The sequence below is a fragment of the Ciconia boyciana genome, chromosome 1 (genome assembly GCF_034638445.1).
Source record: "Ciconia boyciana chromosome 1, ASM3463844v1, whole genome shotgun sequence".
Taxonomy (NCBI): Eukaryota; Metazoa; Chordata; class Aves; order Ciconiiformes; family Ciconiidae; genus Ciconia; species Ciconia boyciana.
Genome location: NC_132934.1, coordinates 220,288,566 through 220,313,778, shown reverse-complemented (window position 1 = coordinate 220,313,778; position 25,213 = coordinate 220,288,566). Strand labels below are relative to the sequence as shown.

General features: G+C 54.5%; 1 protein-coding gene across 6 annotated transcripts in view; it reads left to right on the top strand.

Annotated features, from left to right (window-relative positions):
- DCHS1 (dachsous cadherin-related 1) overlaps positions 1–25,213 on the top strand; it is an 87,387-nt gene that overhangs the window by 54,179 nt on the left and 7,995 nt on the right. For 5 of the 6 annotated variants that reach the window (XM_072851104.1, XM_072851101.1, XM_072851102.1 and 2 more), the window contains 15 exons: positions 4,747–4,935; positions 5,049–5,280; positions 6,347–6,583; positions 6,963–7,982; positions 8,190–8,377; positions 13,238–13,334; positions 13,514–13,671; positions 15,741–16,575; positions 16,881–17,120; positions 17,593–17,718; positions 18,016–18,225; positions 18,810–19,673; positions 20,139–20,252; positions 23,788–23,999; positions 24,181–24,335. In XM_072851104.1, coding sequence (XP_072707205.1) covers positions 4,747–4,935; positions 5,049–5,280; positions 6,347–6,583; positions 6,963–7,982; positions 8,190–8,377; positions 13,238–13,334; positions 13,514–13,671; positions 15,741–16,575; positions 16,881–17,120; positions 17,593–17,718; positions 18,016–18,225; positions 18,810–19,673; positions 20,139–20,252; positions 23,788–23,999; positions 24,181–24,335 — 4,877 coding nt within the window. The remainder of the gene's footprint in view (positions 1–4,746; positions 4,936–5,048; positions 5,281–6,346; positions 6,584–6,962; positions 7,983–8,189; positions 8,378–13,237; positions 13,335–13,513; positions 13,672–15,740; positions 16,576–16,880; positions 17,121–17,592; positions 17,719–18,015; positions 18,226–18,809; positions 19,674–20,138; positions 20,253–23,787; positions 24,000–24,180; positions 24,336–25,213) is intronic. The other variant, XM_072851105.1, reaches the window with a different exon arrangement.

Sequence of the window (25,213 nt, the reverse complement as noted above, 5' to 3'; positions counted from 1 at the left end):
GCGTGCTCAGGGACATGGGAGAAGTGTAGTAGCCCGTTGCAGGCCAGACCTGGCCATGGCTAGCACAGTGTGCAGTGCTGGGGGACACCAGTGCTGCCCTGGGCTGAGTGGGCTCTATGTGAGGCTGTGTGAAGGCTGGGCTGTCCCAGGAGCATGCTGTAGGCAGAATTAGAGGACAAGGCATAGAGGGAGAGTAATGTTCCATGTGCTGTGCACAGCTGCAGCAGGTTCCAGGGAAATACCGTGCTTGCAGCCAAGCACATCTTAACAAGGCCGAAAGATAGGCAGGAACACTGGCCCTGTGCTGCTCAGAAACCCTGGCCTCATTCTGGACTCAAGCAGGATGCTCTGCAGGACCCTGAGTCTCAGTCTCCCTCACTCTTCGAAGACCAAGTAGCTGATTGCTGTCAGAAACACATCCCATATGCAATAGCAGGATGCATTCATGCAGCCATTCTCTCCTGATGGCAAGGATTTCCCTTTGGAGAATAGGGTCCTACAGGATAGAACAGGAAAGCTACAGACCAGAAAACACTCTGACCGTGCAGCTGGTTTATCCAGGAAGGGGATGGGTTTGCCTGGTCCACCCACCAATACCAATACAGAGAGGGTTTCTAAGAACAACCGCCCCTTAGTCTTACAAGGGCAGAATCAGACTTGGCTAGTAGCAGTGATTAGAAGTAAGTCTTCAACAGAGAACATAATGAACCATAGAAACAATTCACCATGGCTTCCTTCTCACTGCTGATCTGGCTGGGTCTGTGAATGGGAACATCTGGACTCTTGATGTCAGAACTCCAGGGCCACACTCTCTGCCTCGCGGAGCACCCTCTGGAGTCCCAAGACGGGGACAGAGTGCTGGGCTCTGGCATCACTGCTGTCCAACGACACAGCACAGAACATTTTCACCCAATGTGGGGAGTCTCCCTGCGCTTGCGCTTTGTGAACACTTCTGTTCTTGGCACATGGGTTTGCAGCTGCACATACTGTAGTCTTGGGCAGAAACACAGCATGCACTTCACCTCTGCACATTGTGCCTGGTGTATCTGTGGTGATCCTGCAAGCTTGTGCAGGTGTCCTGTGCAGATGAGTGGACCCCACAGCTTTGTCCACGTCTCGTATCTTCATGCTGACCCTGCAAGCTCATGCAGGTGTCTTGTTCCCAGCTACAGCCTTCTCCTTCTCTCCTTTCTCCTCTCACATAGCTCCTCCTGGGAACAGCCAGTCTTGGCCCTGCAGGATGTTCAAAAGAAGTCAGAGGTGAGGGTGCTGTAGGGGCTCCATTCAGGCTCAGAGCTCTGACGGCTGCTCCCACGTATTCAAGCAGCAGGCCTTGCACAATCCTGAATGGAGTGTTTCCTGGGCTGTCCCACAGACAGCTTGACCCCATTTCCCTTTTATTTCTCAGGCAAACATCAGGAGCCTCATAAGTAAGCTACAGTAAAACCAGCTGTTGATCCAAGATTTGGGGTGAGTGCTAAATACAGAGCCTGGGGCTGCCCTGCATTAGCTTCTAGCAAAGTTCCTAGAAAAATATCCATACTTGGTTTAAAAATTTCCAGGAGTGGTGAATTCACCACAGGCCTTGATGAGTCTTTTGCTGGTTAGTTATCCTCACGGCTAAAAATGGGCACCACGTCCTAGACTGCATGTGCTTTGCAGTCTGCAGCCATGAGTCCCAGCTACGCATGCCAGCTAGACTGAGGTGTCTGCCATACCTAGTGGCTGATCAAACCCTATGCTGCCTGTCAGAGAAGTCCCCAGGAGGCATCACCCCAGCCGCAGTGGGGATTCTGTGCTGTCTACAGGGCTTGCATCAGGCCCTGTTGAGCGTGGGCTGGCTGCAGGCAGGCAGCCAGCCCCATCCCACGGAACGCACGCACAGGGCATCAGCGGTCTGCAGGCACTGCCTGCCTGCAGGCAGGAGAGCTTGGGCTGGGGGGTGCACCAGCCACAGCCCCACTCCCTCTCCACACAGTGGCAGAGACGCTAAGCAAACTGTCCAGCCGCCCCACACTGAGCTAACACAGTTAGCTGCTCCTTCAGGTGTTTTGTTGTTCCTGTGGCTTTTCTCTGGGCACTAGTTTAGCACCACCCCTCCAGGTGAGACTAGGACCAGACACAAGTCTCCAGTAGTGCTTGCACCAGTGCTGGTGTAGCAGTGACATGACCTCTCTTGGACCCTGTGTGGGCTTGTACAGGCAGGGTTTGTGTTAGACCATTGATCCACAGACAGTCCCACAGCAGGATTGGGAGGTGGAGTGCCAGACACCTGTGAACGTGGAGCTTTTCTGAGGGTGCCTTGCCCTGGCTCTATGGCTAGGTTTGCCTCTGATGCCAGACTGCTGGCTCCGTGAGGCAGTCTTGCAGGGAGATGGCTCTGGGTACCAGGGAGCAGCCAGGGGGATGGTGCTGTACTGCATAATAGTGAGAGCTCATCTGTTTCTGCCCTTTTCCCAAAATCTGACCCAGCTCCTGTGGCAGAAGGCTGGATTTCCAGATAGCTTCCCCTGTGGGTATCTTTCTTAGGATGGTGGCCGTCAGAGGATGGTTAAGGTGGGGAAGTGAGGCTGTTCTGGAAGCACTAGAGCCCTTGGCCTGAGGAGCCTAAGGAAAATACCTTACTCTGCTGCAGGGGTTGTTGCTGTACAGTGTATTAAAGCAGCTGACATGCATTTTAGAGCACTTTCAGAGTGATAAGCAGTTCACTTCGAAGGAAAGAAGTTATTAATTTGCCACATAGTGCCTATTCCAGTCACTATGGCAGCTTATCAGTTTCAGGTGCATTTCCATCTGCAGTGGTAGAGAACACTACCAGCTAAAACCCAGGCATGGCACACAACTCAAGTGTATTGGTACAGGGCTATTACCCCAGTAATACTATCCAACATGGAGCCAGAACACAGTTAACCTGAATACAGGTTTCAGCAATGTCAGTGAGGTCAGATTTAATACTCTCAGATGAGCAGCTCTGCAGCAAAGGGAGCTGAGGCAGGAGGGAGGGAGGATGTTGAACTCGGGGAGGAGGCAGGTGGGTCCAATTTCCCAAAGTGCTTTCTGGCCGGGCTGCTGTCATGGCACCTGTGGCTCTGAGTGCTCCGCAGCTGGAGCAGGGAAGGGGGATCCTGTTTCATGGTGCTTCTTCTGGCAGCTGCTGCAGGGTTGGGGAGCAAATACTCTGTACAGGAAGCATGGTCCTCATTGTAGAAGTGCTCTCCCTTCAGGCATCCCCTTAGACCGCAGGCAGCAGGGCAGGAGAGCTGGTGAGGGTGTGTTGCAGGTGCTGCCTCCCCTCCCTGGAGGCTTTGGATCACGGGGCAGGAGAACTGGCAAGGGGCTATCTCAGGTGCTGCCTCCCCTCCCTGGGGTGCAGAGGATGTGGTCTGGGGGGGAGGGAGGTCCCACCTCTACCTGATTTATTTTTTTTCTTCCCTGGCCTAGCTGTTCTCTGTACTCTTTCTTGTTGTTCCTCCATCTCTGATGATCGGGTGAGTGGTTCAGGTTAGGGGCCCTGCCCAAAGGAAAGAGCTGTTTGCAGCCCCCAGCTGGGCCCTTTCCTTGGCGTGTGTGCAACGTTCCTGTGCTTCTCGCTCACGGGAGCCGAGGCCCCAGCGCTGCTGCTGGGAGGAGCTGTGGCTGACGAGGCCTGAACTCCACTTCACCCGGGCCTGGCCCAGCTGCCTCCCTCCTGGCTCCGTCCTCTAGCTTTGTTCTCTGTGCAGAGCTCCCAGCTGGTGGATGAGCCATGGGCAGTGATGCTGGGGTCAGGGGGAAGGAGCTGTTTTCTGCTGACCTGAGCTCTGCAAGGAGCCCAAGGAGGAACTGGGGCCTTGGAAGCAGGGAGCAGTTTTAATCCTCCTGCTGTGCCTGTAACTGCTAATGCAATTCATGTGCCTCAGGCTCCAGTGGGCCCTGGCTGTCCCAGGGCAATGCCACCCTCAGTCATCATCCTCAGAGCCCAGGGCTGCTGGGCACAGAGCTCTGAGAGCAGGACAGAGACAGGGTCATGGTGAAAAGGGGGCTGGTTTTCTTCCTGTCTTGTCTTAAGTGTCTTTGCAGAAAAGAAGGAGCAGAGGGCCAGGGGCAGCTGCTGCGAAAGTGCAGGTTGTCCCTGACGGGCCTGTCAAGCTGGGTGCAATGGGGATGCTTGGCTGCTAGATCCTTGGCATCTGTGTGAGGCTTGGTCTTTCTGCACCCCCTCTCCATATGGCCTTTTCCTTTGCTAAAGCAAGTCTGTTGACCTGGGTCATGGACGTTGCCCCAGGGGTGCAAGAAGGGAGGTATCACCTGAAACAAGGCACCTCTGGTGGTGCAGAGACCCATGGCAGCACTGTAGGTTAGATAGAAAGTATGGTGCAGCTCTTGTGAGTCTGCAATGCTGTGCCCCCCCACCTCTGTATCCCCGCACAGAGACCAGGCCAGCATAGGCTGATCCTGGGGTGCACCACAGCTGCCTGCAGCACTGCCCAGGGCACTGTCTGCAACCAGTGAGCCCCTGGAAGGCCCTGTCCTCTTGCAGGGAGGGCTGCAGAGGAAATGGTGGCTTGTCTGGGACAAGAATCACAGGGTTGAGGCCGTAACTGTCAGTCTGCTTTACTATGGCCACCTTTGAGAACTGTGCAGTGGTTGTGGGCCACGGAGCAGAGGGCAGCACTGGGTTGTGGAGGTGGTGGTGGTGATGGGCTGGGTTGGCTGGTGGTCATCTGTGATGCTGGCCCTGATCATGTGGTGCCTTCCCTCATCCAGGTGACAGCCACAGATGCAGACAGCGGCACGTTTGGCTCCCTTTCCTACTCCATTGGTTCTGGCATCGGCAGTGTTGTCCCCACGCAGTTCAGCATTGACAAGCACACGGGGCAGCTGTGCACTGTGCAGCCCCTGGATCGTGATGAGGGCACGTCTGCCTATGATTTCACCATCACTGCTGTTGATGGGGTGAGTGCTGGAGAAGTCATGGGGATGTGATGCTGCTGACTCAGCACTGTGCAGGGGATACTGTTGTCCTTGCCCCTGCTCTTTGCACCATCTCTGATCTGGTCCTTCCACAGGGTGGCCTGAACTCCATGGTGTATGTGAAGGTTTTCCTGGAGGACATAAATGACAACCAGCCAGCGTTTTACCCACTGGAGTATGCTGCCAGCATCAGCACACAGAGCATGCCAGGTACCGCTGTGCTGCGTGTTACTGCCCACGACAAGGATGAGGGGCTGCACGGGAAAGTGACCTACCGCATTGTCCTGGGAAACTCACCCCCTCTCTTCTCCCTCAACAAGGACACAGGTGAGAGAGTGCTCAGGGGGCAGCCAGAATAGGCAGCAATGAGAGCACTGGGATGCGGGCAGGTGTAAAAGCCAGCCTGAGGGTCACTGCTTGGCCATCTCAGCAGTGCAATCTGCCACCAGAATATGTCTGTTCCTCTCCCTGCCACATCTTCCCTGCCTCGGCTTCTTGAGCCTCTGGCAGCCCCTTCCCAGACTCAGTCTCTGACCTCTTGTTTCTGCTCCCTGCTCTGTTCCTCATTTGTCCCATCTTCCTTCCTCTCCCTCATTCCCCATCCCTGACTCACTGCGCTTTTCCTCCTGTATGCTGCTTGCTTTGCCCCATCAGGCTGTATCCTGCTTAGTTTCTTGTCCCTGCACAGTTCCCTTCTCTCCCCTGCTCAGTTTTCTCTCCTTCCCTGTAACTCTCTGTTGCACTCAGTCCCCACCTTTCTCATTGGCTGCATCTGCTGTGCCTTGCTTTGGCCACCAAACCAGAGCGGTTTCTGCTGGGGAGGTGAGAGCATGGGCATGTGGTGCCAGGGGCTCTCAGCAGGACAGGAAGGTGTCCTGTGCTCAGCACAGGCATCGGGGTCTCTCCACACTGGTCCCCAAGTTCCCAGAATGCGACTGGGATGAGACAGGCCTACCAGCCATCCTAATGCAGGGCCACCTCCTTTGTAGGGCCTGTCGAGGACGGTCCTTCAGTTCCCCATTTCCTCCAAGAGCCTCCCCACAGCCCAGATCCCACCTGCTGTGTTGTGACCCCCACCCTGCACCCCACATTGGAAGCCCTAGTCCCTCCTTTCCCTCTCCCACAACCTGCCCTCTGGCTTGTTTCCCCCAGCCCTTGCCACTGCTTAGCTCAGGGCTGGGCCTAAGGTTGAGAAAGGAGGATTTGGGGAGGCTTTCCCAGGAGGGTTCCTCTTTACTCCAGTTGTTCCATGGTGAGCTCCTCCCTGCAACACACGTTGTTTGCTGCTCCCTTAGGTCTTTCTCTTTAAGCTTATGGTTTGGCCTGTTCCCTTGGTGACAGATGACAGGCAGGGGTGCAGGCATAGTGCCCTCTAAACTGCTTTCTTCCCTAGGTGTCATCTCCCTCTCATGGTCCCTGAGTGGTAAAGCAAACACCCTGGTGCAGCTGGTGATCTCTGCACAAGATGGTGGGGGCCTACAGGCACAGCCAAATGCCCGGGTGAACATCAGCATCGTGGAAGGCACGGTCTCACCCCCTGTCTTTGAGCAAGCTCAGTACTTCTTCACAGTGCCTGAGGACATGCTGCAGGGTGCCAGTGTGGGGGCTGTCCGGGCCCTGAACCCTCCAGGTATGGGCTTGTCCCTTTTGTATGCAGTCACTTTCCCTGTCCCTGCATCATCTTGAAGGTCCAGTACCACACTTCCTCACAGAGCAACCCTGTTCTGGGAGCTCCACACATGCACAGAGGCATGCACATCCAAACGTGCACCCATGCGATTTCAGTCAACTCAGTGCATGCTCTCACACATGTGCTTACACACGTGTGTACACACACTTGTGCACATGCATCTGTGCATACATGCACCATGTACACAGTACTACTGTGCACGTCCTGACCAGAGTCTGCCACAGACAGCACTGCCCAACCCTTCTGCTGTCTGCAGGGGGCTGAGGAGGTGAGTCGGGTACACAAATCATTCTTCCTGTCTTCATTTCCTTGTCCCCAGGTCATGCTGATGACATCTTTTATTCCATCTCCTCGGGGGATCCTCATGGCTACTTTTCTATCGACTCTGCCTCCGGGCAGCTCCACACCAACCTGCCTCTTGATCATGAGTCCCAGGCAGTCCTCATTCTGGATGTCCAGGCCCGAAGTGGTTCACCTCCTGCCTATAGCAACACACGTGTAAAAATCTCTGTGTCAGATGTGAATGACAATGTGCCAGTGTTCCCAGCCCCCTCCGACTCCATTCTGCTGCCAGAGGCCACAGAACCTGGGACTACAGTGTACACTTTGCAGGCCGAGGACCGTGACAGCGGTGCCAACGGTCAGGTGAATTTTGAGCTGGTGTCAGGAGGTGATGGCACCTTCAGTGTGGAGCGCTCATCAGGGGCAGTGCGACTGATCGGAGCCCTGCAATATGAAGTCAGCGCAGCCTACAGGCTGGCCATTGTGGCCCGAGACAGTGGCGTTCCCCAGCTCAGCTCCACGTTCACGCTGCTGGTGCATGTGCAAGCCGAGCATGACAATGGGCCTATCTTTGACACACTCACCTACCGCGTGGAGGTGCGGGAAGGTGTGCCTGTCTCCACCCGCTTCCTGCAGGTGCGGGCCCTGGCACATGATGCAGAATCCATGACCCTTACCTACCACTTGCGTGCAGATGGGGATGCTGCCAGCTTTGGCATCATGCCTGAGAGTGGTTGGCTGTATGTCAAAAGTGCACTGGACCGGGAGACACGGGACCTGTATGTGCTCACAGTGCTGGCCTCGGCAGGAGGCAGTGGTGCAGGGGGGGAAGCCTGGAAAACAGGCACCAGCACTGTCCGGATCAGCATCACTGATGAGAACGACAACAGCCCCCGGCTGAGTGAGGAGCGTTACTTCTTCACTGTTCCTGAGAATCAGGCTCCTGGCAGCAGTGTGGGGAGGGTAATGGCAAGTGACCGGGATGCTGGGCAGAACAGCCGGCTCACCTACCGCCTGCTCCAGCACGATCCCAACTTTCTTATCCACACACAGACAGGTGAGAGACTTCTTGGCTTCCTAGGCTGGGGCTGGCTGGGGAGAAAGCCCAGGGCAGGTCAAAAGTGATGCAGGCCAGGCCAATTCTGCAACAGAATATTCATCTTCCTACCCCTGCGGTGCTGGGCTCCCTAGCAACATACCTGAGCACAGGCTCTTCTCTAAAGAGTTTTTTGGGCTGAGCTGTGTCCCCACTTCTCCCTCACAGGGGAGCTCAGCACCAAGCATAGCCTGGACCGGGAGCAGCAGTCCAGCTACCAGCTCTTGGTGATCGTGCAGGATGGGGGAGCGCCACCCCGCAGTGCCACAGGAACCATCTATGTCACTGTGCTGGATGAGAATGACAACGCTCCTGCTTTCCTTCACGTGGCCAGTGGTCAGGAGCTGCCCGTGCAGGTAGGGGCAGCAGTCTGGAGCCCTGGTGAGGCAGGGGTGTGATAGGCTCTGGGTTTAGGGGCAGGCGTTTCTGCAGGGGGAAAGGGAGTGGGCAGGGGCACCTAGGAGAGTTTCAGGGTGGGAGATAAGCAGGCACAAGATGCATCCATGCAGCAGCCAGGGCAGTCTGGTAAATCTGACTGAGATGTGGTAAGATGAGCATGTCCTTGGGAAATACAGACATCCCTATGCACAGAGCAGGTGAGGACTGCAGAGGGCTCTGAGACCAGTAGGACTGACCAGCAGGCAGAAGCTCCTGGCTCACACATGCCTGCAAGGAGGGAAGGCGAAAGGAAGCCCTAAACCTGACCCAGCAGGGCCAGGGGTAAAACACTTGTGAGCAGGGAGGCATGGGGTGCCATCAACTGCTAGGTCTCAGGACTTTTGGTATAGCCAATCAGCTTTTTGGGAGGTCAAGGAAGCACTGCCCATCTGGACTTTGCAGTCACAAGGGTTTTCTGAGAATCTGCTATGGGTCCCAGCCGAGCTTTCCCTCTCAGCACTGTGTGGTGGCAGCGGTCACCCAGGCACTGAGTGTGCTGCAGATGAAGTTATGTATCTGTTGCTCAGCAGAAGTGGGTGAGGACCAACCCTCCACCCCCACCCCCCAGCTGGCTGCATCTGCTCTGCTGTGGCCCCTGTGGAGTGGTACGTGTGGCGAGGGCTCGCTGGAGCCGGCTGAGCTGGCAGCAACGGAGCAGGATGGGCAACTGAGGCCCTATCCTCATCTCCTCTGCACGGAGTGGGGAGAACCTGCAACTGAAAGGATGTGCTTGCTCTGCATGTTGCTGCACTTCAGGCAGCGTGCTCAAAGCCACTTGCACTGTGCTGGGTTTAAAACATCACGGTGATGGCAACCTTTCTCTGTCGCAGGTCCTGCCTGAGCCACACACCAGAGGCAGGTCAGAGCAGGCAGGACTGTATTGGCAGGTCACTGCCGCACCTGGGTGGCCATCAGCACAGGACCCTGGGGACACTGCAACTCCCGTCAGGCCTTCCCTGTTCATTACTTTTTCCCTTCCTGTTCTAGGTCACAGCCGTCTCTTGCTCAGCCTTCTTCTTGCATGTCCAGCTGGCACACTCTGCTTGCAAAGCTGTCTGGCAAGGCTTAGCCTGGATGAAGGCATCTCTCAGGGCCTGGTGGAGGCAGAGGAAGGCAAAGTTAGTCTTGTCCTCTCTCTGAGCAAGGCTCTGGCCTTTAAGTCACTCCTGCAGGCCAGGGACCAGCTAGCTATGGCATTGCTGAGACTGCAGCTGAACAGGCTCTGCCAAATGGCATTGCTCACGCTCTGTGTCTGCAGTCTGCTGAGTGTCCTGTCTCCTGTGCGGGGACACCCGCAACACACTTGCACAGCAGGCTCTGCAGTTGATTCCAGTGTTTGGGGGCATGAAATGCTGGGATTGTCCTGCTAGAGCTCGAGAGGTCTCTTCTCATACAAAGGTACCACAAAGGCATCCTTCAGGAGACAGAGCAAGGCTGGGACAGATTTAGGGTCCTGAAGGCAGGTAAATGCTGTGACAGTTTTGAACTAAACAAATATTGGGGCACTTTGGTTTGAACCTCTCCTGCTACAAACACTGGTAGAGAAGGGTGAAGTACAGGAAGAGGCCACTGTTAATCATGATTTAGGTGTAGAAGAAAGGCTTGGAGGGAAAAGTAAATACTGAATGATAAATGCAAAGCTCAGTGATTTATTGCAGACTTGCTCAGTGAAGTATTCATATTGATGTTCATTAGGCAAAGCAGAAGGAGGTTTCTGTATCAGCACCTTGCTTTAAGCATCAGCTAGAGGGGTATCTCCCACTGTAGGGCTGCGAGATGAGCTTGTCAAGCACGTTGGTTACACACTGGCAGGACCAGGTGGTGTTCACATAGGAACTGCAGTAGTAATGGATCCTCCCAGGGAATGATCACTAGGAAAGGGGAGAGGGAGCAAAGGGAAGGAAGAAGTGGCCTGTTTTCACAGAGGGGGGATGTCACTGGTGGGTGCCTAGGACTGGTGCTGGTATCCTTGCTATTTAGCATTTTCCCATCATATACCCTCCAGAAGAGGTGATTGTTTGTTGATGTTACTGGTCTGTTCATAGTAATAAAGGCGAGGGCTCCCTGTGGAGAACTGTAGAAGGATCTCATTTTACTGTTCAGTTAGGAAAGAAGATGGGAGATGAAATTCACTGTTGCTAACTGGAAAGTGATACACATGGCAAAAAGCAATATGAATTTCACTTACACAGTGCTGGGCTCTGAATTGGCTACTTGAGGGAGAAGATTGGGGCATCGCCATGAATGCTTTGTGAAAATGTCAGCTCAGGGCTCAGCTGCAGTCAAAAAGGCAAATCAAATGCTGAGTTTTATTAGAAAAGGAACAGAGAATGAAAGAAAACATCATTACCCTACATCTCAAATTCTGCACATGGTCTCTGCCCTGCCTCCATTCCACTAAATAAGCAGTAGTGCTAGAAAAGGTTCAGAAAAGGATGTTAATGTGATCTCCAGTAGATAATGGTTTCCATGCAGAAAGAAAATACTTGAACATTCTTTGGCATGGAAGAAACTGCAGGAATATAACAGAGGTGTGCAGTGAATGGCACAGAGAAAGTCATGGGGAAATTAGAAGTTGCTTTTTTCACAATACAAGACCTAGGCAGCTTCATAAGAAATGACCAGGCAGCAGGTTTAAAATAAACAAAGGCAGTACTTTTTCATGTAGAACATAATTAAATTGTGAAATCATTGCTAAAAGTTGCATGGGTTCAAAATTAGATGAATTCATGGAAAGAAAAAAAATCCATCAAAGGCTGTTGAACAAAAATATGATCTGTGGCTCAGGAAGTGACTTAGCCACAGACTGCTGGAAGCAGGGAAGGTTTCACAGGAGGATTATTCCATACGTGCCCTATTTCTTGCATCTTCTCTATATATCCACTGCCAGCCGCTGTCAGAGCTATGCCAAGCTGGTATTTGCAACAACCTTCTTGGAAGGTGGACATCAGACCCGGACAAGCCTTCCTGGTAGCAATTTTACTAAGGCTGGGTTTTTTGCAGAGGCAAGACCAATTCTATTGCTGTTTATTCCTCTGTTTGTGCATCTGAAATGGCATTTGTATGTGGAGCCTGTGTGGACGCTGCTCATTTAACTCCTCTGCTGAGTCACTGCTTTCCTCAGATGGAGTTTGATTCCTTGTGGAAGAGGAGTGTGACCATGCACGCGAAGCAGGAGCCCCTTGTATCCTGGTTGAGGGCGATTAGGGACAGCATGGGGGGCAGGCCCTGCCCCAGCCTGTTATAGAGGAGGGGTTGGAAGGGGCCTCCTAAGCATGGCCCCACTCAGAGGTGTCCACGCAGACACTCCTTTTCATAAACAGCCAAGCTATATTTAGAAGGTCTTCTGCCTCCATCACTGCTGTGAAATGCTGTTCCAAATTCCTTGATCTGGTAGTTAGAAACTTAATTGCCAGCCTAAACTAATTTCTGACCACTTTATACTCATTTGTTCTTGTGCCAATATCGTGTTTTTGCTTAAATAGCTCTTCTCTCTCCTTGGAATTTCCCTCCCCTCTCCCAGTGTTTAGAGTGCAGTCACATCACTGCTTGGCCTGGCTAAACAAGTCCAGCTCCTCTGGTCTCCCCTCCCGAGCGCCACCAGCGTGGTGCCATCAGCTTGTGCAACAGCATTAACACTTGCCTCCTCTCAGGAGCTTGCAGCCTCCTTCCTTGGATTCTTGCTCGAATTCAACTTGTCTTTTTCATAAACACATTAAAGTGGTACCACACAGAGATCACCTAGCACAGCTGGATCTCTGAGGATGATTTGTGCTGTGGGATGTGCTGATAGGATGTGAATTTGAGGTCTGCTGGTGTGGAAGGGACTGCAGAGTCTGTGCCAAGTGGGGAATCTGCTCTACCAGTGAGGTGTGGGTAGGGGCAAGGAGTCTGTGCTGGAAGGAGAGATAGGTCTGCAGGCATGGGTTGTTTGCTGAGGGTACTCCCAAAAACTGACAGGTGGTGAGGGGCAGTAATGGGGATGCGTCCATTTCCATAACTATCCAGGAAAGGTGCTTGCATGCAATGCTGTTACACGCGGTCCCTGTCAGGAAGCTGGTAACTCACCTCAGAATATGGGGTTAGCTGAGCACGTGCGTAACTAATGTCTTGATGGTACTGTGATGCACTGGCATAAAATGGTGGCCTTAAGTGCCTACAGACAGGCAGTCGGCAGTGCTAACTGGGAACATAGGAGAGAAGGGAAAAGCCCTAAGAGTCCAGGTGTCCGAGCCCAGGAAGAACTGCCAGCTGCATTTCCAGAGATCGCAAACCTCCCTGGGCTGGCTGGTGGGAACTGAGGAAACCACCTTCCACTGCCAGGGTGACTGGCCTCTGAGCCTGTCAGTGCTCACACCTTTGCATTTGCAGCTGAAGGGGATTGTTGGGGGGGCAGAGAGAACCAGGACTGTCATGGAGCCCTGGATTTTCCTAGCTGTAGAGGCTTTAGATGTAACATGGTTGAAATAGTGTCCTCCCATCACCCTGCAGCTCACTGCTCCAACATGCTCCAACGCTGCTAAGCTGGTTGTTAAACAGGGCAGAATGGCAGGAGGGCTGGCAAGGCAGAAACTCCCTTTGCCAGCTTTGCTGCAGACTTCTTGATGTTGTCCAGCCTCAGGCACAGCCTGTGGGTCTTGCCGGGGGGGGGTCTGTGCCTCGGGTGGGGTGCAGGGCTGGTGTAGGAAGGCGCAGATCCTGTGCCATGCTCAGGTGTTTGTGGGGGTAGTCTGAAGGGTGCCCTGTGCCACTCAGCTGCTCCCTGGGCTGTGCTGCAGGTGCTGGAAGAAAAGCCATCGGGACTTCTAGTTGCCTCGCTGCAAGCCAAGGATCCTGACGAGGGTGAGAATGGGACCATCATCTACTCACTGATAGGTATGAGCTGCAGAACTGACTAATTGATGCTGCTCTCTGCCTTGCAGCCATCACCCTTGTGGGCAGATGGGACCCACTGCCCAAGGCCTGCCACACCACGCTCCCTCCTCCATCCCAGCCTGCCCCCTGCCCTCCCTCCTCTCTACCACTCCCTGCAGCATTTCACTTTCTTTCTGCAGGAGCCTGGGCAGAGCGTTTCACACTACACATGGCTACTGGAGAGTTGCGGACTGCCACAGTTCTACGCCGGTCTGATCGTGCTGAGTACATCTTCACTGTGACAGCCAGTGACCGGGGTGCAGTGCCTCGCAGTACGTCAGCCATCATTCGCATTCAGGTATCCAGCACCCCAGCAACTCTTGTCCCTGCACCATCTACCCGTCACTCGCCTCTTGGAGGACGCCATCCAGCTACTTGGCAGCCTTCCTCCCTACCTTCTCACCCTCCACCGCCTTCATCCCAAGGCACCCTCTGCCCTTGCTCAGCTGTTGATCCAGCCCTAAAATCTGTGCGAAGAACCTGGGATGGGAAGGGATGGGTCTGTCTGCTACTGTGCATGTTCTCATTTGTAAAGTGGTCAACAGCATTAATAGTGAGCAGTTCTGTCTTTTCCAGACTTGGACAGCCAACCCTGTCCTAGATATGCTGTTGCAGAGCAGACCTTAGAGGTCCCCTGCACAGAGACAATTCTTCCCAGCACCTACTGAAAATAGTGTTCCTGACATGCAGGGTGTTCTTCACGTCTGTATAACTTCAGTACTCACTGTCTGGTGTATTGGCCCAGACAGCCAAGTCCTTTCTCTGTTGTTAGTAATGAGCTTCCTTTTACAGCAGAGACTCTGGTTTCCCCCCCACTCAAGGCACTTTCACAGTACACCTTTTCACATCTTCCTGTCCTTGTTCTTGCAGTTCCCAAGGTCATTTGACTCTCCTTGTTTGACGTTCTGCTGCTTCTCTGTGCTGGCAGTGCCCTCTAACATCATCAGCAAGTTCATAACGTACTCAGCTTTCTTTTGCCCTTGCACCTCTCAAAAGTAAATTTCAGCACCAAGAGCCATATCTGCAAAGGCCTGCTAATCACTCTCCTTGAGCCAGTCGGTCTTTTAGTCCTTTCTGTCACACAGCCATACTCATACTGTGCCTTTCCCCAGTTTAATGTGTGATTTCCCATGTGCTACTGCATCAGCGCCCAGCTAAAACCCAGGCGAGTTAAATACACTGTGTTTCCTTGACCTTGAGGAGAGAAGCACTGTGCTAGCCTGGCACACTGCCTTTAACCATTCCACAATGCGTTTTATACCATTTCCTTTTTATGCCATGTCTGTAACTGTTCTTGTCATTAAAGTTGTTCTACAGCCTTCAAAGTGTTGAGGCCAGGCTGGCAGGCTGGTTGTCCCTGACGTGCTTGTTTGCATCCCGATAATGTAGCTATTTGGTTGACAGTCGCTAGTTTTGATACCCCTCTGGGCTGACAGTTTTGCTGTATTCTCTTTTTCCCCAGCTCCTTGACATGAGTGCACTGAGTTCTTCAACACATTTTCCCTTCAGATAACACTATTGCTTTTCATGCATCCTCTCTCCCATCCACAGGTGCACCTCATCCCCAAATTAATTTCAGTATCTTTAATAAAAGTAGTGATAGTATTTATTTATCTTTGGGTCATACTGGGTTATCTTTCTTCTCTGTACCTCTCATCTGGATGAGTGTTACCTCTCTTCTTGCCCACTCTGGCTTATGTTTTGCAGAATTGTTTCTGCTGGTGTCTGTTGCCTTTGCAGTATGTAACACAATCACAGACTCACAGAATGGTTGAGGTGGGAAGGCACCTCTGGAGGTCATCTTGTCCAACCACCCTGCTCAAGCAGGGCTACCCAGAGCCAGTTGCCCAGGACCATGTCCAGGTGGCTTTTGACTGTCTCCAAGGATGGAGACTCCACCACCTCCCTGGGCAATCTGTGCCAGTGCTTGGCCATCCTCACAGTGAAAAGTGTTTCCTGTTGTTCAGAGGCAACCTCCTGTGTTTCAGCTTGTGCCCATTGCCTCTGGTCCTGGCACTGGGCACCACTGGGAAGAGCCTGGCTCCCTCCTCTTTGCACCTTCCCTTCAGGTATTGATATACTTGGTAAGATCCCCCATGAGCCTTCTCTGCCTAGTCAGCAGCTCTGTCTGTCCTTACCTACCCTAGCTCCCCAAGTGAAGCTCGTCTCTCACCCCGTCAAACCCACGCTTATTCTCAGTATGTTTTTCAGGTTGCTATTCATCTGTTAGGCCACAAGAACTGAGACTTTGCCTCCCGACACCTGCTCTCTGCAGGGCCCATGTCCCCCTCTCCACTGGCTCCCCGATAGGACTTCCTGGCACACAGCACCTTGGCACATGCCCCTCACTGCTGCCTCTCCTCACAGGTACTGCCATCCTCCCGGGTGCTGCCGCGGCCTGACGCCACTGTGCTGACCCTGCACCCTCTCGAGGGGATCAAGCCGGGGTCTGTGATCGGCTCAGTGGCACCCCCAGATGCCCCTGCACGAGGACAGCTGACCTACACAGTGGTAGGAGGTGGTGGGGATGGCACCTTTGTGGTTGACAGTGTGACAGGGGAGATTTACGCTGCCCGGGAGTTGGACTATGAAGCTGGGGCACGGCACATGCTTCAGGTGAGTGCTGAGGACATGCAGCATGGCTATCCCTCCAGCCGACTGGTGCTGGTACAGATCCATGTGCAGGACTGCAATGACCAGGCGCCCACCTTCCCTGAAGACCCCATCACCATCGTGGTGCCTGAGAATGCCCAGGCTGGCTCGTCCATCTTCACTTTCCAGGCGCTGGATGGGGATGGTGTGGGTCCCAATAGCCAGGTGCGCTACACCCTGCTGCACCAGGAGCCCCCAGGGGCTCCCTTCCAGCTTGACAGCCGCTCGGGGCTGCTGACCCTTCGGCAAGGCCTTGACCGGGAGGCTGCAGCCTCCTTCCTCTTGGTGGTGGAGGCCACGGACCAGGCCCGCAACATCAGCCAGCGCCGCTCGGCAGCTGTCACCGCCCGTGTGTTTGTGACTGATGAGAATGACAACGTGCCCGTGTTCCTCTCACCTGCTGCCGTCAGCGTCATGGAGGACCAGCCGACGGGGTTCGTGGCGCTGCATGTGGTGGCCCAGGACAACGATTTGGGAGAGAACGGGCGTGTGAGCTACTCATTGCGAGCAGGCAACAATGACGGCCGCTTCCACCTTAACCCCAGCACTGGTGAGGGCCCAGGAGGATGCAGGGTGGGCGGCAGGGACACTGGGAACGCTGGGGCTGAGGAGGGTGCGGGGATACATGGGGATGTAGCATGGTGCACAGGAGGAGGGCGTGAGCTGGGGAACCCGGCGGAGGGAGACTTGTGGGGTGTGGAGAGCCCCGAGCATAGCACCTGGTTGGCATGATACTCTTGAGACCTGTCTGTCCCTGGCTCACCCCAGCGCCTGCAGCCTTGCGATACTCTGTCCTGGGAACAGTCGGCCCTGGTGTCGTGCGGTCCCAGCTCACCCCTCTCCCTGTGTCTGCAGGCGCGCTCTCCATTGTGCGGGCCCTGAACCGGGAGGAGGTGGTGCAGCACAACCTGACTGTGGTGGCCATGGATCATGGTTTCCCACGCCGCTCTGCCACACAGCTATTGTCCGTGCTGGTGCTGGATGTCAACGATGAGGCTCCCACTTTTGAGAAACCTGAGTATGAAGCACACATCATGGAGAACTTGCCAGCTGGCAGTCCTGTGCTGCAGGTGCTGGCCACGGACCGGGACCTGGGTGAGGATGCAGGGTGAGGGTGAGCTGCCCAGTTTGGTCAGGGGCCCTTCTGGAGATGCAGCACCCAGGACTGGGTGAACTCTGCTCCCTCCCACCTGGTTTGGAGAGCCTGGCTGACCATGGAGGGAAGGATCATCACCTGGCCCAGAGATGAGAGATGGGCTGAATCCTGGGAGAAGCTGAGAATGAGAACAGGGACTGTGATTCCCTCTGCTCCCCAAGACAATGGCCTTTGTTCCTTGGAGGCTCCTTGGCCCATCTGCCCTTCCACAAGCTGGGCTGGGCTGGGACCTCCCTCCACCACACATCTCTGCCTCAGCTTTACTTGCCATGGAGGGAGATCATCCTCTCCCACAGCCTGTGTGACCCCTGGGTGGGAAGCCTGGGAGGAGGGAGGTGCAGGGCTGTGAGCCAAATGAGAGGCTCCTGGGGTTGCTGCTGGGCTGCCCTCAAACCGTGTTCCTCCCTGCAGGTGCCAATGGGCAGGTGTCCTATGGGGGTCTCTCTGGGGGGCCGTTCTCCATCCACCCACAGACGGGGCTTATTGTCACCACACATGGCCTGGATCGCGAGGAGCAGGAGCAACACGTGCTGATGGGTAGGGCTGTGCTGGTGCATGAGAGGGGTGCAGCAGGCATGGAGGTAGGGAGCACAGGGGAGGCAGATGAGTGCTCCCCACTGCTGGGGTAGGGCAGTATTGCAGGGAGGGCAGGCCATGGGAAGTGATGGGGGTTTGTGGGGCATGCAGGGTTGTTGAGTGGTTTGAGCATGCAGGAATGCCAGTGATCCCATGTCTGGCTGCCCCTGTGATTGTCTGGGCGTTTGCATATGACAGGCTTGATAGTAGCGCCCAGTCAGCAGGGTAGCCTGCAGTGCTCTTGCTGTGTTCCTGCAGTCTATGCACGGGATGGTGGCCTGCCCCCCAACCTCTCCAAGGCAACTGTGCGGATAACAGTAGGGGATGAGAATGACCATGCACCACACCTAGAGAGTGAGTCCTGCTCTGTGGAGGTCCCTGAGAACCAAAGCTGCGTGGCACTCTACACCCTGCGGGCCACCGATCCTGATGGAGGCGAGAACGGGCGCTTGGAATACCACGTGGCAGGTGAGGCGCACAGGGAGCTCTGTAGCTTCTTTCTCGGCAGTAGGTAAGGGCAGTTCACCTTGGGTTGCCCGTGGCTCTTGAAAGCATCACCTGTGGCAGTTCCTGTTCCACTTCAGTTCTCTCCTGCTCCAAACCACATGCCACTTCTCAGCCCTCTAGCTTCTCTGCCCCCAGTAAAGAGCACCCCAAGATCTGGACAGGCTGCACTTCCTCATTCCCCAGGCTCTTGTCTGGTTCCCCAGGCTTGGACTAGTTCCATACCTCTCTTGGCTGCTCTGACCTGTTGAATTTACAGGTTGCTAAGTGAGATCTCTTTGTTGTTATCACGCCATGCATTATCTGGGGGCTCCCTGTGGCAGCAACACTGGCCTGTAAGCTGTTGGAGCCAGTTCTTACACACACACACAGCTGGACCAAGGAGGTTCAATCCCACTGGGGCCTTACAGAGAACAGCTCACTCTACCCTCCCTGCCAGGCCACACTGGGATGGACTTCATGCTGTCCTCTCTAGGCAGCATAGGGCAGGTCCTTCCTTGTACCAGTTATAGACATCCTGTCTTGTTATTCCCTCTCTTCTTTTCCAGATGGAGACCCTCAGCAGGATTTCAGCCTAGACCCAGTCTCCGGTGTCCTCTCCACTGCACGTGCCCTTGACCGGGAGCAAGTTGCTTCCTACAGCCTCACAGTGGTGGTGCAAGACCACGGCACCCCCCCACGCAGTGCCACCATGTCAGTGAATGTGCGGGTGTTGGACCTAAATGACAACGCACCTGGTTTTGCTCAGGCCACCTATGTGGTGGAGGTGCCAGAAGACTTGCCTGTTGGTGCCCTGGTGCTGCAGCTGGTGGCTGAGGACCCTGACGAGGGCACCAATGGGCAGGTCTCTTATTACCTGGGCAACGAGTCACTTGGCATGTTCCAGGTCGAGCCACAGAGTGGGTGCATCAGAAGTGCCCAGCCGCTGGACCGGGAACGCCACCCCAGTTACAGCTTCCTGGCCAAGGCTGTGGACTCAGCACCATGGGAGCCCAAGAGCGCAGCTGTGCGTGTCACAGTCACCGTGCAAGATGTCAATGACCACGCCCCTGCCTTCCTGCACAGCCCACTCACTGTCAACTTGTCCCGCCATACACCGCTCAAGCAGGTTGTGGCCACCATGAGGGCAGAGGACAGGGATGCAGGTGCCAATGCCTCCATCCTGTATCGCCTTGCCACCCCCAACTCTGCCTTCGCAATCAACTCCTACACAGGGGATATCCAACTGCTGCAGCCCCTGGGCTCACTCAGCCAGCGCCAGCGGACGCTCTTCATCCTGGCCACAGACCTGGGGCAACCGGCGCTCTCCTCTACCGGTGTGGTGGTGATCCATTTGCAGGAAGAGCCCTACCGGGGGCTGCGCTTTCCCCGGAGCACCAGTGATGTGGCCCTGCCAGAAAATGCTGCCCCAGGTATCAGCTGGGCAGAGAGATCAGCAAGTGCTGGGATGAAATGGGACAGGGCAGGAGGGGAGGTGGGTGCTGGGCTGGCAAAGCTGGGGAAACTCAAGTCAGGGAGCACTGCAGGGCCTTGGGAAGCCCCATTATGCTTTGCATAGACCCAAGGGACTGCAGGGTCTGACTGGTGCCCAGGGTGGTAATCCCTGTGGGTTTGCCTCAGGGTGTTCAGGTCACTGTAGGCAGTCACAGGTGCCCAGTTGCTCCTGGAAGGTCTCCAGGGGTCACAGTGAGACCACAGAGGGGCCATGGACAGGCCCATGAATCCTGGCTCCCAGCCCAAAGTTACCATTAGGTCTCACTTCCTCTGGCAGAGCTGTGTTCCTGTGGTATAGCATGTGCTGCCCACACACCACCCTGACCCTCTCTGCCACCTGCCCCAAGACTGCTGCCCCTTCACACTGTTTCACTCTCTTCCAGGCACTGCCGTGGCAAGCATCCAAGCTATGCACACGGGGGGCTCTTCTGGGCGCATCACGTACAGCATCGTCAGCGGCAATGAGAAGAATGCTTTCCTTATCCAGCCCAGTTCAGGTACAGCACCAAGACCGCCTGGGGAGGCAGCAAGTGGGAGGCCACCTGTGCTCTGACAATGCCTGCTCAGCTATGACAAGGCTCAGAGCCCCCCAAAAGGCACAGGAACACAGTCCACACCTCTATACCAGTAAATGAAATAGTGTCAGTATTTGGACATGGACAGTAACCTGTCATTGTCCAGAGGTTGTTAGCACAGCTCCCAGCACAATTTTGGTCCCTCCTAACTGGACTTTCCCCAAAAACTCCTAGGCCCAGTTCAGGAGTTAGCAGAGGCCAGCACCATCCCTAAGATGCAATCTGGGTGCAGCCCCTGCCTTAGATGGCAAGTTCAGCCAAATGACATGTCCTATGTTGGGGCCTCAGAGCCAGGCACCTGAACTGCTGTGCTTTATTCTCTGGTGTGCATGAAGCTGCTGTGACTGCAGCACTGCTGTGGATTTGTGACCGTCTCTGTGCAGTCCCAAAGGTGACAATAAATGGGGAACCACTCACTGTCCAGTGGGCATTTTAAGGGAGCCCGGCCTCTGCACCAGGCTGTTCTCTGAGCCATCAGCAGGTGCTGAACATATCAGTGGTGCTTGTGGGTGGCTGATAACCCAGGCAGAGCAGTGAGGCAGGTTGCAGGGTGCTGCCCAGGGTCACTGGGAAAGCTGGCATTGTTTGCACCACATGCTTCAAAGGGCAGCCTTTGAAGGGCCGCACATCCCTTGGCATCAGGGAAAGCCTGGCTGAGGGTAGGGTGAAGGGTGCCTTGCTGTGAGGGTGGTGCTTGCCCTGTAGTTTGGAAGAGACTGGGCTATCACAGCCCCCGGTATCAATACAGGCTGGGGGATGACGGGATTGAGAGCAGGCCTGTGGAGAAGGACTTGGGGGTACTGGTGGATGAAAAACTGGACGTGAGCCGGCAATGTGTACTTGCAGCCCAGAAAGCCAACCGTATCCTGGGCTGCATCAAAAGAAGCATGGCCAGCAGGTCAAGGGAGGTGATTACTCCGCTCTGGTGAGACCCCACCTGGAGCACTGCATCCAGCTCTGGAGTCCTCAGCACAGGAAAGACATGGACCTGTTAGAGTGGGTCCAGAGGAGGGCCACAGAAATGATCAGAGGGCTGGAACACCTCTCCTATGAAGAAAGGCTGAGAGAGTTGGGGTTGTTCAGCCTGGAGAAGAGAAGGCTCTGGGGAGACCTTATTCCGGCCTTTCAATACTTAAAGGGGGCTTATAAGAAAGACGGGGACAAAGTTTTTAGCAGGGCCTGTAGTGATAGGACAAGGGGTAATGGTTTTAAACTAAAAGGGGGTAGATTCAGACTAGATATAAGGAAGAAATTTTTTACAATGAGGGTGGTGAAACACTGGACCAGGTTGCCCAGAGAGGTGGTAGGTGCCCCATCCCTGGAAACATTCAAGATCAGGTTGGATGGGGCTCTGAGCAACCCGATCTAGCTGAAGATGTCCCTGCTCATTGGAAGCGGGGGGTTGGACTAGATGACCTTTAAAGGTCTCTTCCAACCCAAACTATTCTATGATTCTATGATATGAAAAAATCAGTCCTCGGAGCCCAGATATCAAGCTGGAACTTCTTGTTAAAACCCCATTCTCTTGTGCCTGCTAGATGGTTGGGTTTGGGACAGGATCCCAGGCTAACAGAGATCTTTTTGACACTGTGCTTGTGCCTTCTGCAGCCTATGGCCACTGTGCTTGTCCTTGTGAGCCACCCATGGTATGGCACAGCATGCAATCCATTGGCACCATGATTAAGTACTGGCCACTGCAAGTCGCCCATGGGCATGGCAGGAAATGCTCAGCCATGCACAAGTACCCATCTGAAATCACAGTGCCCATGGCAGCCCACTGTCACCACGCATCCCCTCAGCTGCCATACAGGCTCCTCAGCACCCTGATGTCAGTGTGAGCCACTCACTGCACTGTGCTGCTGCTGCAAGCAAGCCACAGCATGGGCACTGGGAGCACTGTGGAGAGGACAGACCAGCACACCGTATCTCATGAAGGGAGTCACAACCCCCATTGGGGCATGGGCCCACTGAGTCCTGAGGAACCTGAGCTGCAGCTGCAGGCTTCCTGCTGCAGCCTTGCATCATGGCAGCCAGCCAGCACCATGCTGAGCTGCCCCCACAGGACTGCCTGCAGCCTGGCTGTCCCAGAGGGCCTGATCCCACCTTGCAATGAAGCCATGTGCACAGCCTGACTGCAATTCCTCTGTCACCTGGTGCATGCCAGCACCCAAACAGAGTAACCCCCAACCCCAAACTGAGCTCAGGAGTTGCTACGCTGCAGTTCCTGAAACCTAGAGTCAACGGGCAGGTGTATTAAAACCCCAGTCAGGCTCACAGAGGTCTTTGACTGTGGAGAGCTGCTGTGCCCAGGGCTCCCCTGCATGCTCTCAGTCCCAGGGATTGCTGCCTGTGAAGGAGCAGCCTTCGCACACTGCCATAGGAGTGTGTCTGTCTGAAGCTGCAGTTTAGAAGTGAGCATTTCATAGTTATGGAGCTGGGCCAAAGCTGCTATGGCCATGAAGGAGTGGCTGACGGGGTGGCACCCTGACCAATTGTGTCTGGTGCCTGAGGCAGCACCTAAAGATAGCCGTTCTCCAAACCAGTCCACCATGCTGGTAGCTGTAATCTGTGTTTTCCATTCCTGGACGTATGGAATGGTTTCAGCTGTGTGCATTGGAACTCATGTTATCATGCAAAGCTGGCAGCAGAGCTCTTACGCAGAAGCTAAGCTTGTCCAAGGCCACATAGCTGTTCTAGGTGCCTGATAACTGCATCCCTATTGCCTGACCAGTTCACCTGGTCGTTGCATGTAGATGCTGAAACAGGCTGCAGAGAGAGTGAGGCTCTGCAGGACTCCCCAGGGCAGGAATTCAGCCACAGGAGCACAGTTCCTCCTCATTACATTTGAATGCATGCCTGTAGGAATGCTGCCAGTCATTTTAGTGTATCTTTTTGGATGCCCTCCACCTTCTTGGGTGGGACAGCAATACCTTGTCATTACAAAAGCCCAGGTGCACAGTGGCTCAGGAGGATAAGAATGGATGTCTGTCCTCAGAGCTCTAGCAGGAGAACTGCTGGCAGCTCCTACAGCATCTTTGTAAGGATCTGACCTAGACTAATAGCTGCAGTTAGGTGACTTTGGCTTGGAGCTTGATGAGCTTGTGTAGCAGTATGGGGCTTGACATGAAGCAGTTCTTTTTTAAAGTGGCCATACCTCAGATGGTGTCTCCATAGTGGGAGGACTACTGCATGCTTTAATGTAAGCAGAAGCTGTCTGTCCTGAGCAAGGTGCAGGATTTATCACTGAGGGCAGCTCACTGGGACTGATGAGAAGGCTGTCAGTTTGGAGAGGGCTCAGAAGAGCTCAGTGTGTTTGTTGTGTCTATTTGAGAATGGATGGATGAGCAGAGGGATGGACTGAGTGCAAGGGAACAAAAGAGAAGATGGGGGATGGATGTGCTGGTGCATCACTCACCCCCTCTTCACCCACCCCATCCTGCTGTTTCCCTGCTCCCAGGTGCCATCTCAGTTCAGGACTCCAGCAGCCTAGATTTCGAGGCCAGCCCCCGGCTGCGCCTTGTGGTCCAGGCAGAGACAGCAGCTTCCTTCGGCTTTATGGCCATAAACCTTAACCTGCAAGATGTGAATGACAACTTGCCACGCTTCCAGCTGCAGAACTATGTGGCATTCATCTGGGAGTCACAGAGCTATGACTCACCAGTCATCCAGGTATCACTGGGGGCACAAACAGGGACATCTGGGCCCATGGCCTGCCTCTCTGCTAGGGTGAGGGGGTGGGGGGCTGTGCCATGTGCCTGGGGCTGGCACCTACGGATAGGTCTAGCCTTGGTGGGCTGTGGTTTGCAGGGCTCCACAACTGCACTGCTGAATCTCTCATGTGGCTTTGCAGGTCCTGGCAGATGATCTGGATCAGGGAGCAAATGGGCAGGTGACTTATGCCATCAACCAGTCCCTGCCAATGACAGGCTTGTACCACATCGATCCTCAGACTGGCACTATCACTACTGCCGCCATCCTGGACAGGGAGATCTGGTCCCAGACCCGGTGAGTAGAGCCAGACTAACTTGTGCCACAGATATGAGAGGGGCATAGCTGTGGAGCAGCATCCCCAAGGCTGCGCAGGATACTCTGCTACTTGGTGCTGCCCAAAGCTGTCTCAGCCCTGTCTGTAAAATGTTTTTGCCAAACAGCAGGAACTTAGGCTTAGTGTTGACACGGGGAGCAAATGGTATCAAAGGCATGACAGATGGCCATGAGATGAGCCACTGCTCTGTTCAGACTGGTCTCTGCAAATCTGAGACGACTGTGACGGGGGCAGTGGACTCGTCTCAGTGACTGCATCCATTCCCTTTCCTGCCTGCTTAATCCAGACCACATATGCTCAGTCCCTTCCCACTCCCACACATTGCATCCTTCTGCCCTGCCACACACACACACACTCCAGGCGCTATGCACTGCCCTGAACCTTCTTGCAAGTCCTCCTGCATTCAGCCCAGGTCCTCTGGGCCCCTCACCATGTGCACACACTCTAGACATCATCCAGCCAGTCTAGCCACATGTATATAAGATAATGGCAAACACTACACACAATGAGTTTAAGTCTTCCCCTACTCTTTTACACATGCATGGTTCAGATGCAAGGAACAACTTCTGCCACCCCACCTAGGCTATGTTCTCTCCCCCGTATGCATGCTCCAATGGCTACATGTCTCTCTCCCCTCTTGCCAGGCATGGGGAGGCCTAGGGCATTCATTCCATTCACATACCCATCACCATTCCACAAAGAGGCTCCATGCATTCCCCAACACCCAGATATGCTCCAAATGCCTGTCTCCCTGCACCTCACAACATGCTCTGCCTGCATCATCTCCCACATACATTCTAGACACCTGCCCCTTGCACAGACTGAAAATGCTTCGGGT